The sequence below is a fragment of the Muscardinus avellanarius genome (genome assembly GCF_963383645.1).
Source record: "Muscardinus avellanarius genome assembly, chromosome: 10".
NCBI classification, from domain to species: Eukaryota; Metazoa; Chordata; class Mammalia; order Rodentia; family Gliridae; genus Muscardinus; species Muscardinus avellanarius.
This window is the reverse complement of record NC_137796.1, coordinates 37,542,484-37,564,867: the sequence shown is the minus strand read 5'-3', so window position 1 is coordinate 37,564,867 and position 22,384 is coordinate 37,542,484. Positions and strand designations below refer to the sequence as shown.

The 22,384-nt window shown below is 43.1% G+C and overlaps 2 protein-coding genes across 2 annotated transcripts in view; one reads left to right on the top strand and one right to left on the bottom strand.

The window, feature by feature from the left end:
* The window catches only part of LONP2 (lon peptidase 2, peroxisomal), a gene marked incomplete at both ends in the record, with an annotated part of 106,389 nt that extends 92,049 nt beyond the window's left edge, over positions 1–14,340 (top strand). The window contains 7 exon segments of the mRNA XM_080704656.1: positions 2,001–2,208; positions 3,057–3,247; positions 6,913–7,128; positions 7,131–7,175; positions 14,216–14,226; positions 14,228–14,285; positions 14,287–14,340. Of these exon segments, the coding sequence (XP_080560782.1) occupies positions 2,001–2,208; positions 3,057–3,247; positions 6,913–7,128; positions 7,131–7,175; positions 14,216–14,226; positions 14,228–14,285; positions 14,287–14,340 (783 nt within the window).
* Positions 14,324–21,166, bottom strand: SIAH1 (siah E3 ubiquitin protein ligase 1; the record flags this gene model as incomplete). Its single annotated transcript, XM_080704657.1, has 2 exons — positions 14,324–15,174; positions 21,076–21,166. 2 exons carry the CDS (start codon positions 21,164–21,166, stop codon positions 14,324–14,326), a joined length of 942 nt encoding a protein of 313 aa, XP_080560783.1.
* Between the last annotated feature and the right edge of the window lie 1,218 nt (positions 21,167–22,384).

The window sequence follows — 22,384 nt, the reverse complement described above, 5'->3', positions numbered from 1 at the left end:
GGTGGCACACACCTATAATCCCGGTACTCCATAGTCTGAAACAGGAGGATCACGGGTTTGAGACCAGCCTCAACAACTTAGCAAGCCTCTCAGCAATCTAGCAAGACCCTGTTTCAAAAATAAAATAAAATAGGGCTGGAGGTGTAGCCCAGAGGTAAAATGGCCCTGGGCCCAGTGCCCAGTACCACAAAAATAACAACACAACAGCACAAAGCTGGAGGGAAGTGTGAGCTGTGCTGCAAAGTGCCCGCGCAGCCAGCGCTGGAGCTCGGCCTTGCAGGTTTCTGACATATTCTGAGAAGTTGATTAGAATTCAGTTTGGGGCTGGGATGTAGCTCAGTGCTATAGCGTTTTCTTGGAGTATGGGAAGCCCTTGGGTTTGATCTCCAGTACCACAAAAGAAGAACTAAAATTTTTTAAATAGACTATAAGTACCCAGTGGCTTCAATGGATACCATACATGATTTAAGAGTAAAAAATTTTTGGTACTGGGGGTTGAACTCGGGCATTTTACCTCTGAGCTATGCCCCCAGCCCTTTTTCATATTTATTTGGAAATGGTCTCACTAAGTTACGGAGGTGGGCCTTGGACCTATGAGCTTCCTATCTCAGCCTCCCAAGTTTTTGGATTACAGGTGTGCACCACCACACCCAGCTTAAAGTAAATTTTAAAATCAGGAATCTCACTGTCCGAGCCTGTTGGGAGAAGACTAAACATCAGCACTATAGCCCAAAGCAGAAATCAGGCTGCAGACCCGTCTGTTCTGTATGAGAAACCTACCTGTCAGTAGAGGACTCTCTTGTAGATCCGTGCCCAGCTCCTCTGACGCATGTGACTTTCACAGGATAGGAAAGCTGGAGGCTCAAGGGATGCAGTAAAAGTTCGCTTTGCCGTCTTTCAACTGTCACTGTGTTTTCATAACTTGGATGTGTTAACATAGCTAGTTTATCACCAGATCTCGGACAAATAGCATGCTCTGTTTAAAATGGCAGCCAGGCCACAGTGGCTCCAATTCCTAGGAAGCTAGGGCATCTGAAGGAGCATTTTATAGCACCTTCTCTACAGCAGCAAGAGTCCTGTGGGGGAAGTGAAATGGAGGGTGTGAGATGGACCTTAGAGCCAACATTTGTATGCTGGTAAGAGGGCTTTTACTTTGTGATGCAAACACATGGTTACCTACAATGTGAATTGGGTTCTGGGGTGAATATATGTAAATACAACCTAATAAATAGATAAAACTACTGGATTTCTTGAAAATTAGGGCACAGAGAACTAGATTTGGCTTTTTTTTTTTTTTTATGGGTCTGGGGATGAAACCCAGGGGCATTCTACCTCTAAGCTACATTTCCTGCCCTATTTTTTTATTCTTTATTTTGAAACAGGGTCTCACTGAGTTGCAAAGGACCTCACTAAGTAGCTGAGGCTATGCGCAAACTGCAATCCTCCTGTCTCAGCCTCCCGGCTGGGATTACAAGCATGCGGCACCACACCCGGCGAGATTTGGCTTTTTAAAATCAAAATTATGCACGCATATTTTAAGGTAAAATTGCTTCTGATAAATACCAAAAAGGAAGTTTAGGTATTTTTCTGGAAGAAAGCCAGAAAGTAAATAAGTGTGGCTCAGAATCATCTTAGCTAATGAGTACTTTCAGGTGTATAGTTTAAGTCTTCTATAGAAAAAGCAAACTCTTAAGCCAGGCATAGTGGTGCACAATTGTAATCCCAGCATTCGGGAGGCTGAGACAGGAGGATTGCGGTTTGCGCATAGCCTCAGCTACTTAGTGAGGTCCTTTGCAACTCAGTGAGACCCTGTTTCAAAATAAAGAATAAAAAATAGGGTTGGGGGTGTGGCTCAGAGGTACAATGCCCCTGGCTTCCATCCCCAGTACCACAAAAAAGAAAAGGCAAACTCTTGTGGGATAGTATGATTGATTAGTCAGTCTGAAAATAATTCAGCACTTTTTAACATAATTCTGATCATTTTTCTTCTTCCTTTCAAGGTATCTGAGCGTTTGAGTCAACCAGGAGTGGCGATAGGTTTGGCTTGGACTCCCTTAGGGGGGAAAATCATGTTTGTGGAGGCTAGTCGAATGGATGGCGAAGGCCAATTAACGCTGACTGGCCAGTTAGGCGACGTCATGAAGGAGTCTGCCCATCTCGCTATTAGCTGGCTCCGTAGCAATGCCAAGAAATACCATTTGACCAATGGTACGTGGCCTCGCCAGAGTTGTGATACAGCTGTGAGTGAAGAAGAGCTTCAGATATCACAAGTCTATAAGAATCTCACAATTTTATGGCAAAGATTAAACTAAGCTTTTTTTCTTTTTTCCTTTCCCTTTGTGGTACTGAGGACTGAACCCAGGAGCATTCTATCAGTGAGCTACACTCTATTCCTTATTTTATTTTATTTTAATTTGCAGTACTGGGGATGGAACTCAGGGGCATTCTACCTCCAAGCTACACCCCCAGCCCTATTTTTTATTTTTGAAACAAGGTCTTACTGAGTTGCAAGGGGCCTCACTAAGTAGCTGAGGCTGTCTGCGAACCTGGATCCTCCTGTTTCAGCCTCCCCAAATGCTGGGATTACAAGCATGTGCCACCACACCTGGCTTATTTTATATTTTGAAACATGGTCTTGCTAAATTGCTAAAGCTATCCTCAAAGCTGCAATCTTCCTAGCTTAGCCTCCCAAGTACTTGAGATTATAGGCATAGGCCACTGTGTCCAGCTAAGATGAGCTTTAAATTATCATTTATGTCACCTAGTACAGTACAAATCTTTGCTTCTGAACCCCTATGGAGATTCCAGTACCATTTTAGGATTATTTGATTCAGTGCCTGAACTAGAAATTAATTCAAAAGGTTAATTTTGTTTTGAATCTTACATAGAACAGAATGAATCTCATCTCTCATACCTTCCTCGCTTTAATTATACTATTCATTAATATTTTTGAAGGATTCATTTACGCAAAACATGATTTTTGTCGCTGGTTTTCTTCTTTAGAAGAAAAAGAAAACAGATTTTTCTACATTAAAATCCTTTTCTTCTTTTTAAAGCTTTTGGAAGTTTTGATCTTCTTGACAACACAGACATCCATCTGCACTTCCCAGCTGGAGCTGTCACAAAAGATGGACCATCTGCTGGTGTTACCATAGTAACCTGTCTCGCCTCACTTTTTAGTGGGCGGTTGGTGCGTTCAGATGTAGCCATGACTGGAGAAATTACACTGAGAGGTCTTGTTCTTCCAGTAAGTATGGAAAACCTAATTTATATGGTCTTATTTATTTTATTTATTTATTTATTGGTGAAACTGGGGGTTGAACCCAGGAGCATTCTACCTTCGAGCTATGCCACCCCAACCCCATTTTTTATTCTTAATTTTGAAACAGGGTCTCACTAAGTAGCTGAGGCTGGCCACAAACTAGTACAGTTTTAAATTTTATATTAATTGTGCTGTCTCTTCTTTCTGTGAAAACTTTGGGTTTAGACATACATTAATTTTGTTTGTATGTGTGTGGTACTGGGGATTGAGCCCTAAAGCATTCTACCTCTGAGCTACACCTCTAGCTGCCCCCCCACCCCCAACTTTTTTTTGCCTTGTACTGGCATTCTACCTCCAAGTTACATCCCAAGTCCTATTTGGGCCTCACTAAGTAGCTGAAGGTGGCTGAGACTGTACTGGGATTACCACACCTGGCTCCTATTTTTATTCTTGTTTTTGTTTTGAAATGGTCTTGTTAGGTTGATGAGACTCTTACTACTTGCAGAGACTGTCTTTGAACACCCTGTCCTCCTGTCTCAATCTTCCAAGTACTGGGATGATAGGTGTGTGCCACCATTCCCGGCTTAGATTTTTATACCTGTAACCAAATCATATTTTAAAGTTTTCATCAAATAAAATAAAACCTGACAATTTTCCTCATGTTTTCTCACTTAAAAGACTTGGATAGGCCGGGCGTGGTGGCGCACGCTTGTAATCCCTGCGCTTGGGAGCAGAGACAGGAGGATCACGCAAGTTCAAAGCCAGCCGCGCTGGCTTAAGAGACCCTGTTTCCACAAAATATATATATATATATATATATATATATATATATATATATATATATATATATATATATATATAATGGGTCTGGGAGTGAAGCCCGGAGGTAGAAGGGTTTCCGGGAACCCTAGTACCACCAAAAAAATAAAAAAGATTTGGATAGCTGTTTTTAATCTTTAAAGTCTAGTTATTACCTTTAAAAATTTGACAACTTCTATCTACCTATAGAAATATCAAGGTTATGACAGTTGATAGAATTACAGACAAGCTAATAGAGTGGAAACTGAGTTAAAGATTACCCATGTCTTTTTTCTTTCCTTTTTTTTTTTTTTTTTTTTTTTTTTTTTTTTTTTGTGGTACTGGAGATAGAACCCAGGGGCATTCCACCTCTGAGCTACACCCCAAGCCCTGTATTTTTATTTATTTTGAAACAAGGTGTTACTGAGTTGCAGAGGGCCTCACTAAATAGCTGAGGCTGTCCCCAAACCACGATCCTCCTGTCTCAGCCTCACAAATACTGGGATTACAAGCATGCGCCACCACGCCCAGCAAGAATACCCATATCTAATTGTTAGATTTTTTAAAATGTGGAGTCTTGGGGCTCCAGCAATCTAACACATTACAAACAGTAATATTTATTATTCTCAAAGTTTCTGTGGCTCAGAAATTCAGGAGAGGCCTAGCTGCCTTCTTCAGGTTCAAGGTCTCTTGTACTAGAGACCGGGGTCTAGCCAGGTCACAGTTATACAGATGATGCTTCCAGGTGGCCCATGCACAGGACAGGCAGATGGGTCCTGGTATTGGCAGGAGGCCCATTTCCCTCATAAGGGGCACTTCTGGAGGCTGTGTGAGTGAGATCACATGCTCAAGAGACCCCAGAGAGATCAAGCCAAATAGAAGCGCTCTCTTTTTTTTTTTTTTGACTCAACCTTGAAAGTGATAATGGCCTCATTCCTACCACACATTTCTTATTCTCAAGTCAGAAAGCCTGGCCCCCATCCAAGGGGAGGAAAATTAGACTCCACCTCTGTAAAGGGACCATTATGAACCTATTTTAAAACTACCACAGAAGCCTGGGTCACTTTGGGGCATATTTTCTTAAGTTAGTGGTATAGAAGTCCTGGCCCTTTTTTTTTTTCTCTCTCTCTCTCTTTTTGTTACTGAGGATTGAACCCACAGGCATCTACTAAGTTATACCCCAGACCAATTTTTTATATCATATTTGTCAAGAGTCTCATCAGGTTGCTGCGAGCCTCACAGAGTTGCCAAGGCCGTCTTTGAACCTTCAGTCCTCCTGCTTCAGCCTCCCAAGCACTGGGATTCCACGCACGCATCACCACACCCAGCTCAGAATCCTTACTCTAAACCCATAAAGAGGTACACAGCTGGCCTCTGTAGGAACAGTACTTTCTATTTATTTTTTTAAATTGGCAACAAGACTTTGGAGGTACTGGAGGTTGAACCCAGAGGGGCATTCTACCTCCAATCTATACCCTAGTTCTATTTTACGTAGTTTTAAACAGGGTTCTTCTCTGTTACTGACCTTCCTAAGTTGCTGAGGCTAGCCTTGAACCTGTGATCCTTCTGTCTGAGCCTCCCAAGTCCTGGGATTACACACATGCACCATCACACCCGGCCTAAACTTTATTTTTAAAAACATGAGAAATGCCAGGCGTGGTGGCACATGCTTGTTCATGGCCAGCCTCAGCTACTTAGTGAGGACGTCCACAACGTAGTGAAACCCCATTTCAAAATAAAGAAGAAGAAATAGGGCTGGAGGTGTAGCTCAGAGGTGGGTGGGTTCAACCCAACTCCCAGTTCCACACAAAAAATAGAAAAAATAAAAATATGAAAATATGTATTGATGGGGAACTATGTAGTGTTCAACACATGTATTGAAATTACCTACTTATCTCTGCAAACATTTATCACTTCCTAGGAACAGTATTTAGAGGTAAAATAATATGCTTTTTCAGAATCAACCTAACCACAAGATTGTAATTACAGAATGCAGTCAATCAACCTCGACAGTTAAAAATAAAAAAGAATTGTTGACAGAAGGTGTACCGTCCCTATCAAAAATTTTGAGGAGCCAAGCGTGGTGGCACACGCTTGTTATCCCGGCATTTGGGAGGCTGAGACTGGAGGATCCCGGTTCGCAGACAGCCTCAGCTACTTAGTGAGGCCCTCTGCAACTTAGTGAGACCCTGTTTCAAAATAATAAAAAATAGTGCAGGGGGTGTAGCTCAGAGGTGGAATGCCCCTGGGTTCCATCCCCAGACCCGCAAAAAATAAAAAAATAAAAAAAAATTGAGGTGGGAGCCGGGTGTGGTGGTGCACACTTGTAATCCCAGTCCTTGAGAGGCTGAGACAGGAGGATCACAATTCATGGACAGCTTCAGCTACTTAGTGAGGCCCTCCACAACTTGGTGGGACCCTGTTTCAAAATAATTAAAAATAGGGCTGGAGTGTAGCCTGGAGGTGGAATTCCCCTGGGTTCCATCCCCAGTACCACAAAAAAAAAAAAAAAAAAAAAAGAAAAAAGAAATAGGGCTGGGGGTATAGCTCAGAGGTATGTTCCTGGGTTCAATCTCCAGTACTGAAAGAAAAAAAATTTTTTTTAATTTTCTGTCATAAAAGGATTTAGTATGGCGGTAATAGAAACAAAAAATGTAGGTTGTTGTTTATGGTTTTCCTATAGTTTATACATGTCACATGTAGTATGTGTCATATAGTAGTCTAAAAGAATGGAAGGCAGTTTCAGTGTCCTATACTAGTGCTGGTTCCATTCAGTGAAGGACAGGTGGGTTGGATCTCTTTCCGAGCTTGAAGATGATCATAGACCTTAAGCCTTCCTTCTCTCCCTATAGGTGGGTGGCATTAAAGACAAAGTGCTGGCAGCACACAGAGCAGGACTGAAGCAAATCATCATTCCTCAGAGGAACGAGAAGGACCTGGAGGAAATCCCAGTCAACGTGCGCCAGGATTTAAGTTTTGTGACGGCAAGCTGCCTGGATGAAGTTCTCAACGCAGCTTTTGATGGTGGCTTTACTGTCAAGACCAGACCTGGTCTCGTAAATAGCAAACTCTAGGCCAGCCCAGATCTCAAGCTCTTAGAAGCCACAGTTATGACGTGCCAGCAGGCACTGACCAGGTTGATTTTATTCACACCAGTAGGAGTGAGCAGAGTGTTCCTAATTCATGAGCATAATCCCAATAGGATGAGCCTCACTTAAGTAGTGGTGAGTGTTACACAAATCTGTTACTAATAAATCAGTTTTAACAATCAAACTCTTGACTTTGTTCTTTAGAGAGGGATCATTAGGATCCCTGGAAAAATAAAAGGCAGTTCTCAATGGGGTCATTCCCAGATTTTGTATTGCCCAAGAACATACTAGAAATATAAACCCTCTGGCCCACTGCAGACCTGAATCAAACTCTGAAACTCAGGGTAGAGACCTATGTTTTAAGAAGCTGGCCCTCTACCCGGGCTTGGTGGCACATGCTTGTAATCCCAGCATTTTGGAGGCTGAGACAGGAGGATCATGGTTCACAGACAGCCTCAGCTACTTAGTGAGGCCTTCTACAACTCAGACCCTGTTTCAAAATAAATAATTAAAAAAAATTCAGGCTGGGGGGTGTAGCTCTGAAGCTGGCCCTCCACACAGTTCTGATGCACAGTCAAGTTGATGAACTATAGATCCTAACCTCTGCAGATTGACCTAGAGACTTGTAGGATCCCAAAACCAATCACTTAGATGGAAAATTAGGCAAACATGAAAATATAGCCAATTATTTGTCCTTATGGAAAATAAAGTTAAAATAAAAAATAGGGCAGAGGGTATAGCTCAGAGGTAGAATGCCCCTGGGTTCCAACCCTAGACCCGCAAAAAAAAAAAAAAAAAAAAAAAAAAAAAGGGCAGGGAGTATAGCTTGAAGATCAAATGCCCCTGGGTTCCATCCCCAGACCTGCAAAAAATAAAGACTAAAAAAATAGGGCTGTGGGTATAGCTCGGAGGAACAGTGCCCCTGGGTTCCATCCCCAGTACTGCAAAAAAAAAAAAAAAAAAAAGCTTTGACTATCTTACCACCTATTCAGTTACCTTTACTAAAGTAGGACTGTTTTGCTTTTTGCAACCAGAGGGAACTGATGTCCACCAAATTGGCCTGCCATGCTCCACCCAGCAAAGGGCCAACATTTTTTTAACTGGGGGTTCCATTAAATCTCTTAGAGAACTGACCATACAGTCTCATCCTTGGCTATAGGCAGCACCAGGGTCTCTTCTCCATCCTTTAAGTGTACATGTCAGGACATCAGTGACCTTTGTAGTTGCCACTGTCCACATCCTTTTTTTTCTTTCAATTAAAAACCACCCATGGAAATATGACTCCCCACTCACCCCAACCCCAGATCCTGGGAATCACCGTTCTCACTCTATGTCCCATATAAATGTGCCCATTCCAAATGCTTCCTGGAAGTGGAAGCATACAGTATCAAGATTTATCCCTGAAGCATGAGCAGAATATCATTAATGGCTGAATAGTAATGCCACACTGCTGACTCACTCATCTGTTGCTTAGTCAAAGTTGCTGGCACACAAGAATCTCTTCAAGTTCCTGCTTTTTAGTTTTTTTGGTTTTACCCAAAAGTGGATGGCTGGTTCATAGGTACTATGATCTGAAATCCCCTAAATTCATGTGATGAACTGTCACCAAGATGAAAATATTAAGAGGTGAGGAAGCCAGGTCCAAGCCTGTAATTCCAGTACTTGGGGGGGCTAAGACAGGAGGATCACAGATTCACAGCCAGCCTCAGCAACTTAGACCCTCTGCAACTGAGACCATATTTCAAAATAAGGAATGAAAAACCTAGGTCTAGAGGTATAGCTCAGGGGTAGAATGCCTTCCTGGGCTCGATCCCCAGTTCCCTGAAAAAAAATAATAAATTTAAAATAAGGGCTGGGGACATATCTCAGATGTACAGTGCCCCTGGGTTCGATCCCCAGTACCACTAAAAAAATAAAATGATAAAGTAACATAGGGCTGGGGTGCATGTAGCTCAGGTAGAGCGCCTGGGTTCAATCCTCATTACCACCAAAAAAAAAAAAAAAAAAATTAGGTGATTAGGTCACAGGGGCTCTACTCATGAATGGGTTTAGTGCCCTCGTAAAAGAGCTCCAGGGAACTACTTAGCTTCTTTTCTGCCCTTCAGTCCTTCTACTATGTGAGGAGGCAAGCTATGAGGCACCATCTTGGAAGCAGACACTGAACCTTCCAAGGCCTTATCTTGGACTCTTTCAACCAAAAAAAAAAGTTACCCTAAGACTCCCTGTGTGTCACAGTAACAAGAAATTCTGATTCAGCTGGCCCAGAGGTAAGGCCCTGGGGTCTGTGTATTTAACCAGCACTCCACATGCATTTTTTATTTTTGCGGTACTGGGAATGGAACCCCAGGGGCATTCTACCCCTGAGCTACACACCCAGCCCCTTTTTTTTTAAATTCTTTATTTTGAAAAAGAGTCTAAGTTGCAGATGGGCTCATCATGTAGCTGAGGCTGGCCACGAAACCTCGATCCCCCTGTCTCAGCCTCCCAAGTGTGCGCCACCATTGCCTGGCTACTCTACGTGCTTTTGATGCATGGGCTTTTAAAAGTTCTTCAAGCTGGGTGTGGTGGTGACACTTGTAATCCCTGCGCTTGGGAGGCTGAGACAGGAGGGTTGCACAGGTTCGAAGCCAGACTCAGCTACTTAGGCTCTCAGCAACTTGGTGAGACCCTGTTTCCAAATAAAATATAAAATATGTCTGGGAGTGTAGCCCAGAGGTAGAAAGCCCCTGGGTTCCACCCCCAGTACCTCCAAGAAAACAACCAAAAAAAATCTTCAAACTGGGCGCAGTAGCACAGGTTTGGAATCCCAGTACTTTGGAGGTGAAGACAGGAGGATCTCAAGTTAGTGGCCAGCCTCAACTACTTACTGAGGCCCTGTTAAAAACACTGTTAAAAACAAACAATAAAAAATAGGACCCGGGCGTAGTGATGCACGCTCATAATCCGAGCATTTAAGAGGCTGAGACAGGAGAATCTCGGTTCATGACCAGTTTTAGCTACTTATGGTCCTTTGCAACTCAGTGAGACCATTTCAAAATAAAGAATAAAAAAATCAGGCCGGGGTGTAGCGTGGTGGTAGAATGCTCCTGGGTTCAGTTTATAGTACACAATTTAAAAAAAAAAAAGCTCAGTCGGGCGTGATAGTGCATACTTGTAATCCCAGCATTCCAGAGGCTGAGATGGGAGGATCGCAGTTTACTGAGAGCTTCAGCTACTTAGGCCCCTTGCAACTCGGTGAGACCCTGTTTCAAAATAAAAAACAGGGCTAGGGGTGTAGCTCAGAGGTAGAATGTCCCTGGGTTCCATCCCTAGTATGTATGTATGTACACACACACACACACACACACACACACACACACACACACACACACACACACACGCTGGGCCTGATAGCACAATCCTGTAATCCCAGTACTTGGAAGACCAAGAGTGGAGAATGACAGGTTTGAAGGCAGCCTCAACAACTTAGTGAGGCACTTGAGAACTTAGTGAGACCATGTTCCAAGATAAAAAGTAAAATAGGACTGGGAGTGTAACTCAGAGGTAGAATGTCTCTGGGTTCAATTCCCAGTACCAGAAAAAAAAGTACAAGCCAGGTTGGGAGTATAGCTCAGTGGTAGAATACTTACCTAACATGCACTAGGACCTGGTGTTTTTTTTTGTTTTTTTTTTTTTTTGGCGGGTTTGGGGATGGAACCCAGGGCAGTTGACCTCCGAGATACAACCTCTGCCCTATTTTTTATTCTTTTTTTTTTTTTTTCTTGGTGGTACTGGGGTTCCTGGAAACCCTTCTACTTCTGGGCTACACTCCCAGACCTATTTTTTTATATATATATTTTTATTTGGAAACAGGGTCTCTTAAGCCAGCACAGCTGGCTTCAAACCTGCGTGATCCTCCTGTCTCCGCCTCCCAAGTGCGGGGATTACAAGCGTGCGCCACCATGTCCGGCTTTATTCTTTACTTTGAAACAGGGTCTCACTAAGTTGCAGAGGGCCTCACTAAGTAGCTGAGGCTGTCCGTGAACCATGATCCTCCAGTCTCAGACTCCCAAATGCTGGGATTACAAGCGTGCGCCACCACGCCTGGCTTAGGACCTGGGTTTGATCCCTAGATCCCCCACTTCAATACACACACACACACCAAAAAAAAAAAAAAAAAACCCAGTAAAATAAACAGTACCTATACCTACCCCATAAGATCCCCTGAAAGACACCAAAAGAAGGGACAAGGGCATTAATTAAAATTATTCATTGTAATAAATACAATTTAAGAACAAGAGTTAAACCTCATAAAATCTCAAATGGACCAAGTAATGTCCATCCCATCACAAGAAATGTGGCTCTCCCTTTAGGCCAAGAATGTGAAGACTTTGAGAAGCTGAGATAGGACAAACAGCCTCAGCTACTTTTAGTGAAGCTCTTTGCAACTCAGTGAGACCCTGTTTAAAAATAAAGAATAAAAAAATAGGGCTGGGGTGTAGCTTGGAGGTAGAATGCCCCTGGGTTTCATCTCCAGTACTGCAAAAACCACATGTACATACATACATACATACATACATACATACATACATACATACATACATACGGGCTGGGGGATAGCTCCATAGTACAATACCCCTAGGTTCAATGCCCTGTGCCACCAAAAAAAAAAAAAAAAAAGAATTAACAAGTATTAAAATACTAGCTAAAGCTGGGCATGGTGACGCACGCTTGTAATCCCTGCGCTTGGGAGGCTGAGACACAGGTTCGAAGCCAGCCAGTGAGGCTCTCAGCAACTTAGTGAGACCCTGTTTCCAAATAAAATATAAAAAACAGGTCTGGGAGTATAGCCCGGAGGTAGAAAGCCTCTGGATTCCAACTCAGAACCACCAAAAAAATAAACAATAAAATAAAATACTAACTAAGCCGGGCATTGTTGCACACGCTTGTAATCCCTGAGGCTGAGACAGGAGAATCGTGTAGGTTCGAAGCCAACATCAGCTATTTTAGTGAGGCTCTCAGCAACTTAGTGAGACCCTGTTTCCAAATAAAATATAAAATAGGTCCGGGAGTATAGCCCCGAGGTAGAAAGCCCCTGGGTCCCATCCCCAGTACCACCAAAAAAATAAATACTAGCTAAGCTATCAAATTTACTTTATCACACTTCTACTATGTAAGACCTCTCAAGAAAGCAATGACAAAAGCATCCAAAGATGGCTTCCATCCCCAGTACCACCAAAAAAATAAAATAAAAAGGACTGGGAGTATAGCTCAGAGGTAGAACACCTCTGTGTTCAACCCAGTACCACACAAAAAAGTGAGTTGACTTAGTATTTCATAGCCCTAATGACTGAGTTTTGGCTCTGCAGCCAGACTTCTAAGTACCTAGGTGCCACTCTTAGTTCTGCCCTACTTAACAGCTCTGTGACCTTGGGCCCCGGTTTCCTAAAGTGTAAAGTGGGGTTAAGTTATATATAGTAGCTGCTGATAAGGGTTAAACAAGGTATAAGTAAGTGACCTGGAAGAGTGCTTTGTTACATATTAAGCACCCAACAAATGTTAGATATTGTTACTACACCTTTAGTACCTTTTTATTTCATTTTTTATTTTTTGTGGTACTGGGGATGGAACCCTGGCTATACTACCAGACCTATTTTATATTTTATTTGGAAACAGGGTCTCTTAAACCAGCGAGGCTGGCTTTGAACCTGCAGGATCCTCCTGTCTCTGCCTCCCAAGCGCAGGGATTACAAGCGTGCACCACCCCGCCTGGCTTATTTTTGTTTCGAAACAGGGTCTTGCTAGGTTGCTGAGTCTCAATAAATGGCCGGGGCTAGTCTTGAACCTGTGATGTCTCAGCCCCCCAAGTACTAGGATTTCAGGCGTGTTCCAACATACCTGGGGCCACTTTTGTCTTTTAAAAGAAAAAAACAAACAAACAACACTTTAGTCAGTCATCGTGGGCAGAGCAGGGCACAACAAGCCCATGCAGTCCACAGGCAGGTGCCCAGTCTCCTGCTGCACTTAGAACTTAGAACTAAGCTCTGCCACACTTCTAAGTGATGGCACACCGCTTTGTGCAGTGTAGAGTACAGAATGAAACAGGGAAATTACTTTGGAGTTTACCAAACTTAGAGCTAAAGCAGACACAGCAAGATTTAATTTGCCAGATAATCTTTTAATGAGAATTATAAAAGACCAAAAACATTTTCTTGGAAACTGCCCTTTTTTAAACAAATGATTTGCTCTTAATTACAAATACTGTGTATAATGATGCCTTCTGCAAAACCAATAAATACAAGAACAAATTTTAAACATGTGATCTGTCCAAGATATTTGAGGAAAAAAGAGCCTGATTTTTTTCAGTATTTATTTAAATCTGAAATTACTCCCTTTCAAAGAATAAGCCTGAAGACGTATGACTCAACTGGAAGAGAGAGAAAGCACAAGTATGAAGAGACCACCTTATTGCTGCTTTAAATAGCTTCTGATAATTTTTCTGATGAAACCTTTCCTTTCTGGGACTTATATCTTCACAAAATAGCTGAATTTTAAAATATTTCTAATGAACTGATTAATGAAAGAAAATATGTACTGAACACAGAAACTTTACCATAAACAATTATGCATATCAAAAGATACTAACTTTAAAAAGGTACAAAAAGTGAGGGAAAACCTGAAATTACAGAAAAGAAAGTTTTATTTAATGAAAAACTAGAATCAATAAAAATTAGCAAATACACACACACAAAAGGAAAAAAATAAAAAAACAGCAGCACTATGTATTGACTCACAAAGGGAAAGCAGTGGTCCAAGACCACTCTGATGGCTTGTCAGTTAAAGGAAAACCAAACACGCACGCACACCAAAAAATAAAAAAACAATACAACCAATCTACAACAAACACAAAATTCAGAATTATTTTACAATGCTTCCTTTCTTAATACAAAAGATGCCCATCTTGGGTGTATATATATATTTTTTCAGTGGTTTACTGTTGACTTATTCTTAAATATATTAGTGTTACTACATGCAACTGTTTCCTGTATTTAACAGCCTTTCTTTTTATTTACCTTCATGTGTCTAGCTTCCACCTACCAAGAGTTTCAGGTTGGCAGGCAGATGGGTGCCTTAATCTCTGTGAAATCGAATGCAACTGTTTTAAACACTGGCCAGAAAATGTTTGATTGCCGTTTCAACACATGGAAATAGTTACATTGATGCCTAAATTGCCATTTTCTGCAAAAAGCTGTGCAATGCTGGTGTCAAAGACTAGGCAGTCACTATTCATAATGGCTGTTGCAATTCCCTCATGAATAGATCGAGGAGTCGCTTCCCAAGTCAATCGCCGCCTATGACCATTTAGCTCAAGTCGATAAGCAAAATTTTCAGCTTGCTTGCGTGTTCCTATGAGCTGTACAATTGCGAAGAACTGCTGGTGACCGTCGTATTTTTCCTGTTTCTCCAAGACCAACATGAAATGGAAGCCAAAACAGGACTGCATCATCACCCAGTCAACAGCACCAGGAAGATTAATGTCTGTAGCAAGGAAAACTATGTCCTCTCCCTGCAGGGTTGTAATGGACTTGTGCTGATGCATCAGATGGGGCATCACGGCATCCAAAGAGCCTTGCCATTTACAGGAAGCACCAGGACATGGGCAGGAATAAGGCCTAAACTCACAGAGCTCTTCATGGTCTGCTTTTTCTGTGTGTGGCAGAGTTATTTCACATCCAGAAGAGGCATATTTACAAGGGAAAAGTACTGAATTGGCCACTTTCTCCATAGCCAAGTTGCGAATGGATCCCAATGGGCCTCGGCAAGTTGGACAACATGTGAGCTTTGGGCGACAGTTGCTACAAACAAGATGGCCGCTCTGACACTGAAGAATGGGTGGCAACACATAGTCAAAGCAGACAGGACACTCAAAAAGACTCGCCAAGTCATTGTTGGATGCAGTTGTGCCAGTCAGGGCAGGCACCCTCTGGGATGGTGGACACTTGGAGGTTCCAGTAGGTAATGCTGTAGCAGTCTGACGGCTCATTTCTGTAATAAAAAGATAACAAAAGAATAAAAGGAGGCAGAAGAAAAGTAATTACCACTAAAACATATAGTGTTTACATGCTCGAAATAATTTAAGGCCTTTGCAAAATTTACTGTGAGCAAAAGAACAAAGGAAAATAGAATTAAAAACAAAACACGCAGCCGGGTGTGGTGGTGCACGCTTGTTATTTCAGTACTTGGAAGGCTGAGACAGGAGGATCACAAGGTTCCAGGACAGCCTCAAAAAGCAGTAAGACTCAGCAACTAGCAAGACCATTTCAAAATAAAAAGGCTAGGTGTATAGGGTAGAATGCCCCTGGGTTCAACCTTGAGTAACACGTGCGTAAAAATAAAACCATACATTACACTAAATGAATGCGCACTTTGTTAGGAGTTGTACACTGAGTAAGCCTTCTCAAAATGTTTCAGAGCATTATCTAAAAGCCTCTTTTTTTTCTTCTGGTGGTACCTGCAATTGAACCCAGAGGCATTCTACCTTTAAACTACACCCCCAGGATGGTGTTATTTCTTATTTGGAAACAGTCTCGCTAGGTTGATGAGTCTCACTACTTGCTGAGGCTGTTCTCCAACCTGCAATCCTCCTCTCTCAGCCTCCCAAGTACTGGAATTACGGGCGTGCATCACCACACCCGGTTTAAAATCCTCCTTTAAAAGAAAAGTACTACCCAGCATGGTGGTGCACGCTTGTAATCCCAGCATTTGGGAGGCTGAGACAGGTGGATCGCAGTTCAAAGACAGCCTCAGCTTCTACTTAATGAGGCCCTTTGCAACTCAGTGAGACCTTGTTTCCAAATAAAGAATAGGGGTGGGGGTGTAACTCAGAGGTAGAATGCCCCTGGGTTCCATCTCTAGTACCACAAAAAAAAAAAAAAGTACTAAAACAGGTGTGATGGCATTCGCTTATAACCTCAGTATTCAGGAGGCTGACACAGGAGGATCACAGATTCAAAGCCAGTCTCGGCAATTTAGCAAGGCTCTCGGCAACCTTGTGAGACCCTGTTTCCAAATAAGATATAAAATCAGGCTAGGGGTGTAGCTTGGAGATAGAATGCCTCTGGATTCACTCCCCAGTACTAAAAAAAAAAAAAAAGAAAAGAAAAAGAAAAGTACTAAGCTAGGCAGTGGTGTCACATGTATAAGTGACATTATCTGGGAGGCTGAAACAGGACAATAATCCCATTATTTGGGAGACTTCAACAGGAAGATCACAGGTTTGCTGCCAGCCTCAGCTACTTTGTGAGGCCCTGCACAACTTAAGTGAGACCCTGTTTCAAAAATAAAGAGTAAGCCGGGCGTGGTGGCACACATTTGTAATCCCTGCGCTTGGGAGGCAGAGACAGGAGGATCGCGCAGGTTCGAAGTCAGGCACGCTGGCTTAAGAGACCCTGTTTCCAAATAAAAAAATATAAAAAGGGTCTGGGAGTGTAGCCCAAAGGTAGAAAGGTTTCCAGGAACCCCAGTACCACCAAATAAATAAACAAACAAAATAAACAGAGCAAATAGGGTTGGGGTGTAGCTCGGAGGTAGAATGCCCCTGGGTTCAATCCTCAGTATCACCCACACAAAAAAGTAGTGTCCAGCTATACCAATCCTGGGTATCTTCCCAAAGGTACTGAAATCAGCAATTTATAGTAATATATGTATATCCATGTCCATGTTTACAGTGGCACAATTCACAATAGCCACATTACAGGAGCAACCTGTTTAGTCCAGATGAATGGATCACAAATTATGGGATTTACACACAATGGAATTCTACTCAATAAAGAACAACACAAGGATGTCACTTCCAGGAAAATGGGTGGACCTGGAGAGCATTATGTTAAGTGAGAAAGACACAGAAAGCAGAGGGTCACAGGTCTTCTCTCTCATATGCGGAAGGCAGGGAGTAATGGGGATGGGATACCAGAGGGACTTGAGCTGATGGGAGAGAAACCCTAGCCGAGTAAGGAAGGGGGTTCTGAGGAGCAGGAGGATCGACAAAGGAACGACATCCAGACATGAAGTACATACGAGTGCCAACATCAACCTCGACGCCCTGTATGGAGGAAAGGGGGAGGGAAAGCCCGCCAAGTGCTGTGTGCAGAGATGTCACCACTGTTATTTATTTACTTATTTCTGGAAATAGGAATTGAACTCAAGGGCATTCTATCTCCAAGCTACTCCCAGCCTGATTCTATTTTTACTTTGAAGCAGGGTCTCACTAGGTTGCTGAGAATCTCACTACTTGCTGAGGCTGTCCTCAAACCTGTGATCCTCCTGCCTCAGCCTCCAGAGCACTGGGATTACAGGCATCACTATCATTATGAACCAAACATTATGATGTGAAACTATAATGCACCAATAAAAGAGCGAAAAACTACTGGCTGGGTGTGGTAACATGCCTGTAATCTCAGTACTTTGGAGGCTGAGATAGGAGGATCGCAGGTTTGAGGACAGCCTTAGCAATTTATAGTGAGGCCTTCTACCACTTAATGAGACACTATTTCAAAATAAAAACTAAAGCTGGGCATGGTAGTGCACCCTTATAATCCCAGCATTTGGGAGTCTAAGAGAGGAGGATCACGGTTCATGGACAGCCTCAGCTACTTGGAGAGGCCCTCTGTGGCTCAGTGAGACCCTGTTTCAAAATAAAGAATGAAAAGTGGGACTGGGGTTGTAGCTTGGAGGTAGAATGCCCCAGAGTTCCATCCCCAGTACCACACAAAAAAAGGGGGTGGGCTGGGGTGTATAGCTCAGAGATCTGGATTCAATGCCCAGTATCACAAAAAAACAAAAGTAACTAAAAATTGTCTTTAGATGGACTACATATAAGAAATGCTAAAATAGAGCCAGGTGAGGTGGTGCACACCTATAATCCTAGTACTTAGGAGGCTGAGAAAGGAGGACCCCATGTTTGAGGATAGCCTCAGCAAGAAGCAAGCCTGCAAGGCCCTGTTTGAAAAACAAAAAGGGCTGGGGGTATAGCCTGTAAGTAGAACCCTGGGTTCAATTCCCAATGGAAGGGAGGAAAGAAGCAAGCAAGCTCGGGGTGTCGCTCAGGAACATCCCTGGGGTTCCAGCCCCAATACCAGAGAGAAGACAGACACACGCTAAAACAGAGATTAAAGCATAACTAAGACACTCACAAAAATAGAAGAACCTTAAGTACAAATCCACTCTGTTATGACTGGGCTTTGTCCTTCTCCTATCTCCTCCTAAAGCTATCTATTCCTTTCCAATTTTCATTCGGCTGTTGATAGCTTGAGGGAGTCCTTGTGGTTCATATGCCAAAGATCATCAGAGTGCTGACTTTTATTAACTCTGCCTAGTGGTAAATAGCATTTTCTCTAGAGCTGTATTTTGGAAATGAGGTATAGGGAGGGCCTGCTGCCACCCCACCATTCACCTTCATCTAGTAAGTCTTTCCTCAAATGCTATATAGTCAACTAGGTATTCTGTTTTCTACTGATCAGAGTGAACCTCAAAGGCTAGGGGAAGCCAGGTGTGGCGGCACACACTTGTAATCCCAGCATTTGGGAGGCTGAGACAGGAGGATCGCAGGTTCACAACCAGCCTCAGCTACTTAGTGAGGCCCTCCACAATTTACTGAGACCCTGTCTCAAAATAAAGAATAAGCCGGGCATGGTGGCACACACTTGTAATCCCAGCATTCAGGAGGCTGAGACCGGAGGATCGCGGTTCTCAGGCAGCCTCAGCTACTTAGAGTTAGTGTAATCCCAGCATTCAGGAGGCTGAGACTGGAGGATCATGGTTCACGGACAGCCTCAGCTACTTAGTGAGACCCCGTTTCAAAATAAAGAATAAAAAATAGGGCTGGGGGTATAGATCACAGGTAGAATGCCCCTGGGTTCAATCCCCAGAATTGGCCAAAAAAAAAAAAAAGCTAAGGGGGAAATGGAGGGCCATCAAAATACTTTTTTTTTTGGTACTGGGGATTGAACCTAGAGGCATTCTACCTCCAACCTACACCCTCAGCCTGATTTTTTATTTCTTTATTTTAAAACAAAGTCTCACTAAGTTGCAGAAAGCCTCACTAGGTAGCTGTGATCCTCAAATCTCAGCCTCCCAAGTACTGGGATTATAAGTATAATTTAATGTCATCTGAAAAAAACAACCAACAATGTAACTAGTCAGACCAAGTCAAATATAAACAAAACAAGCACCTTTTCCCAGGAATCTACGTTTGCTGGGACATGGCAAAGTGTCATGAATAGAAATAGATAGCTTTAGGGACTCTCAAGAGGATTTGTAACACAAGACCAATCAGGCTGTTAACATCGTAGACGTGTACTTCCTATAACTATGAGGTATTTCTACAAAACGTAACCTTTGAAAATGTAATGTTTTCTCTCAACTATAATCATTTTTCTGTTGAAAAAAAAAAAACTTTGAAGAAACTATTCTGGTTACAGTCGGGCATGGCATCTCACCCATTTTCCAAGTATTTGGAAGGCTGAAACAGCCCATTTATATATATATGTGGGCTAGAGGCATAACCAAAGGGGTAGACGGCCCTTGGTATCAAAAGAAATACAGAAGGAAACATTGGTAACAAATGTGACCAGGTAAATACAATCTAGATTACTTATTTGTTTGTTTGTTTGTTTTTGCAGGTTTGGGAATGGTTAAACTTTTTTTTTTCCGGGTTTGGGGATAAAACCCAGGGGCATCTGACCTCCAAGCTACACCCTCTGCCCTATATCTTATTCTTTATTTTTGAAACAGAGTTTAAGTTGCCGGAGGGCCTCACTAAGTAGCTAAGGCTGTCCGCGAACCGTGATCCTCTGGTCTCAGTCTCCTGAATGCTGGGATTACAAGCGCGAGGCCCAATTTAGATTCTTGATTACTTAAGTGCTCACCAAGAGATACCCTAAATGGGGAACTAAGGGTGCAAAAATATTAATTCCTTTGTGACTAGTGGAATACCCTAAAATTCAAAGGGAAATAAGAGTATGGAAACAGTATTTAGCATGTGTGAGACTGGGTTTGATCCCCAGCACCCTCACACACACAGAGAAACAAAATTCCACAATGTGGCTAATCATATAGTCAAGAACACTAATCATCTCCCACCATCTGGAGCCCAGTGGGATCCAGAGCCTTGTTATGAGAAGACGGCTCTCCGATGATCAGGGCCCTCTACATAAATCCTTTGTGCATATAGTCTATCCACTTCATGTGATCTGCAAAACAATGGGCTCAGCACTGCTCCCTCTCTGCTCCCTCCACACCGTGCATGCGTCGTTCCTTTATATGCTGCTCACTCAGGTGAGCAGTGCAATAACGGGAGCACAGTCCAATTCCCCAGCGCCTTTCGAACTAGGAAACTAGACAGCTACTCACATCACAGGGCAGTAAATTTAATTTGTATTTAACATAATATAGATACTGAGCAAAAAGAACACTATTTCTTAATCTAGCAAAATAACTGTAACATCCAGCATCAGTAACTCAGGCTTGGGTTATAAAGCATATTACTTTACAAACACTATAGAAAGCATATTTTAATTCCTATCAAAGTGTGAATAACAAGTTAACTCGGACAGTATTTCTTATAATGGAAATATTTACAGGATAGCTAGCAACTGCTAAAAGCTTCCAAAGTTCCAAAGGTGAACTCCAGCTCCATCTTGAACCCTAAAAGGAATCCTAATTATACAGCACCACTGCAACAGGAACCAAGAACAGCCCTGCTGGGATTGTGACATAAGCCCAAGTTTGATTTAAACAAGAAAAGCACAGCCGCCCAAATGAGAAACATCTCTGCAGACCTCGGAAAGAGCAAAACTATACTGCAGCCAGCCACTCCGTAAGTCAGACTCCCATGCTTTATAGCTTTCAAGTTTCAGTTTTAGGAGCCTGGCATTTTCACAGCAATACCTTTTCTCTTCCTTGTCCTAGCCGCTGGTAAACATGTGAGCAAGACTCTGCTCCAGGAGCACAGAAGGGGCAAGGTAGGCTTTCCCGGCATAAGAAGTCAGGCAGCTCATCGCGTTTCCCCCAAACAGCAAACTGAAACAGAGGTCCCTCCTGGCCACTTCCTGCTCTTAGCACAGAAGACTCAAATTCCTGTCTGAGGTCAGGCTCCTTTCATCCATTCACTCCTCAGAAGCACCGCTACAGAGGCAAAGAAATGCAGGCCTTCCGTCCTGGGGAGGCGACCACACCTCCTTGTAAGCTCAGATTCGCTTGCGTCTCCAAAAGTGGGAGCCATGGCTGAGTCGTCCCTCGCTTGTGCCCTATTCCTTTCTCGCTCTCACAAGTTTTATCTCCCCTGCTCCCAGGCTTAGGCTCTCACTAGGCACCGTAAAGGCCAGGGCTGCAGGGCGTGCGACGCTGGCTGAAGGAGTGCTCTCGGAGCAAAAGCCGGAGCTGGAGGGGCCAGCCCGAAGCCGGGAGAGCCATTTGGAGCAGGGCTGGGCCTGGGACGGCGGCCGCAGCTGAGGAAGCCTACTCCAACTCTGGCACCAGGGCCGCGTAGGGGCTGACCGCGCCCTTGCTCTTGCGGGAAGGGGTAGATGGGTGGGGCTACAGCCTAAGCCACGCCCACCTGGCTGGGTGCAACCCACTGCTCCCTACAGGCCTAGCCAGCTCTGACTGGTGCCACCCGGCCCTAGGCACACAACCTGCAATGTCACGCCCTCAGCATTTCCACCAGTTTAAGTAGAAACATGTTTTTGTAGGTCGCAAAGATCAAACACCCGCAATTTAAAGTTTCAATCTAAGAATTACACAGGGTATAGAGAAAACGTGTGTCCAGACGAGTGCTCTTTTCTGCATGGATCGCACTGTCCAAGTTAATCATGAGAATTCTTACGTTTTCATGGAGTAAAAGCTTCCTTCCTAATTCACCCAATAACTACAATGTTTACCGGGCATCAAGTACTGTATTTCCTCCGTTCTCACTTCTCTATTGCCCCCCCTCCGTGGACAGAATATTTTAAATTCCCCCTTCCTCTGCAAAAAGCCTTTGCAGTGAGAGTAGTAAACACACTTAAGACATATTAAACTCCTACTTCAACCTCAAAATTGAGATTATATTTTCTTCCCACTCTCGGAAAGCCATTTTAAATGGCCTCATTAAATTTAAGAGTAGCTTGTTTTGTTTTTAAACAAGCATTACCCTTGCCCCATAAAGTCCTATGGGCCTCACATTTGCATTGCGTCAGCCAGAGCGTTCAGAGTTTAA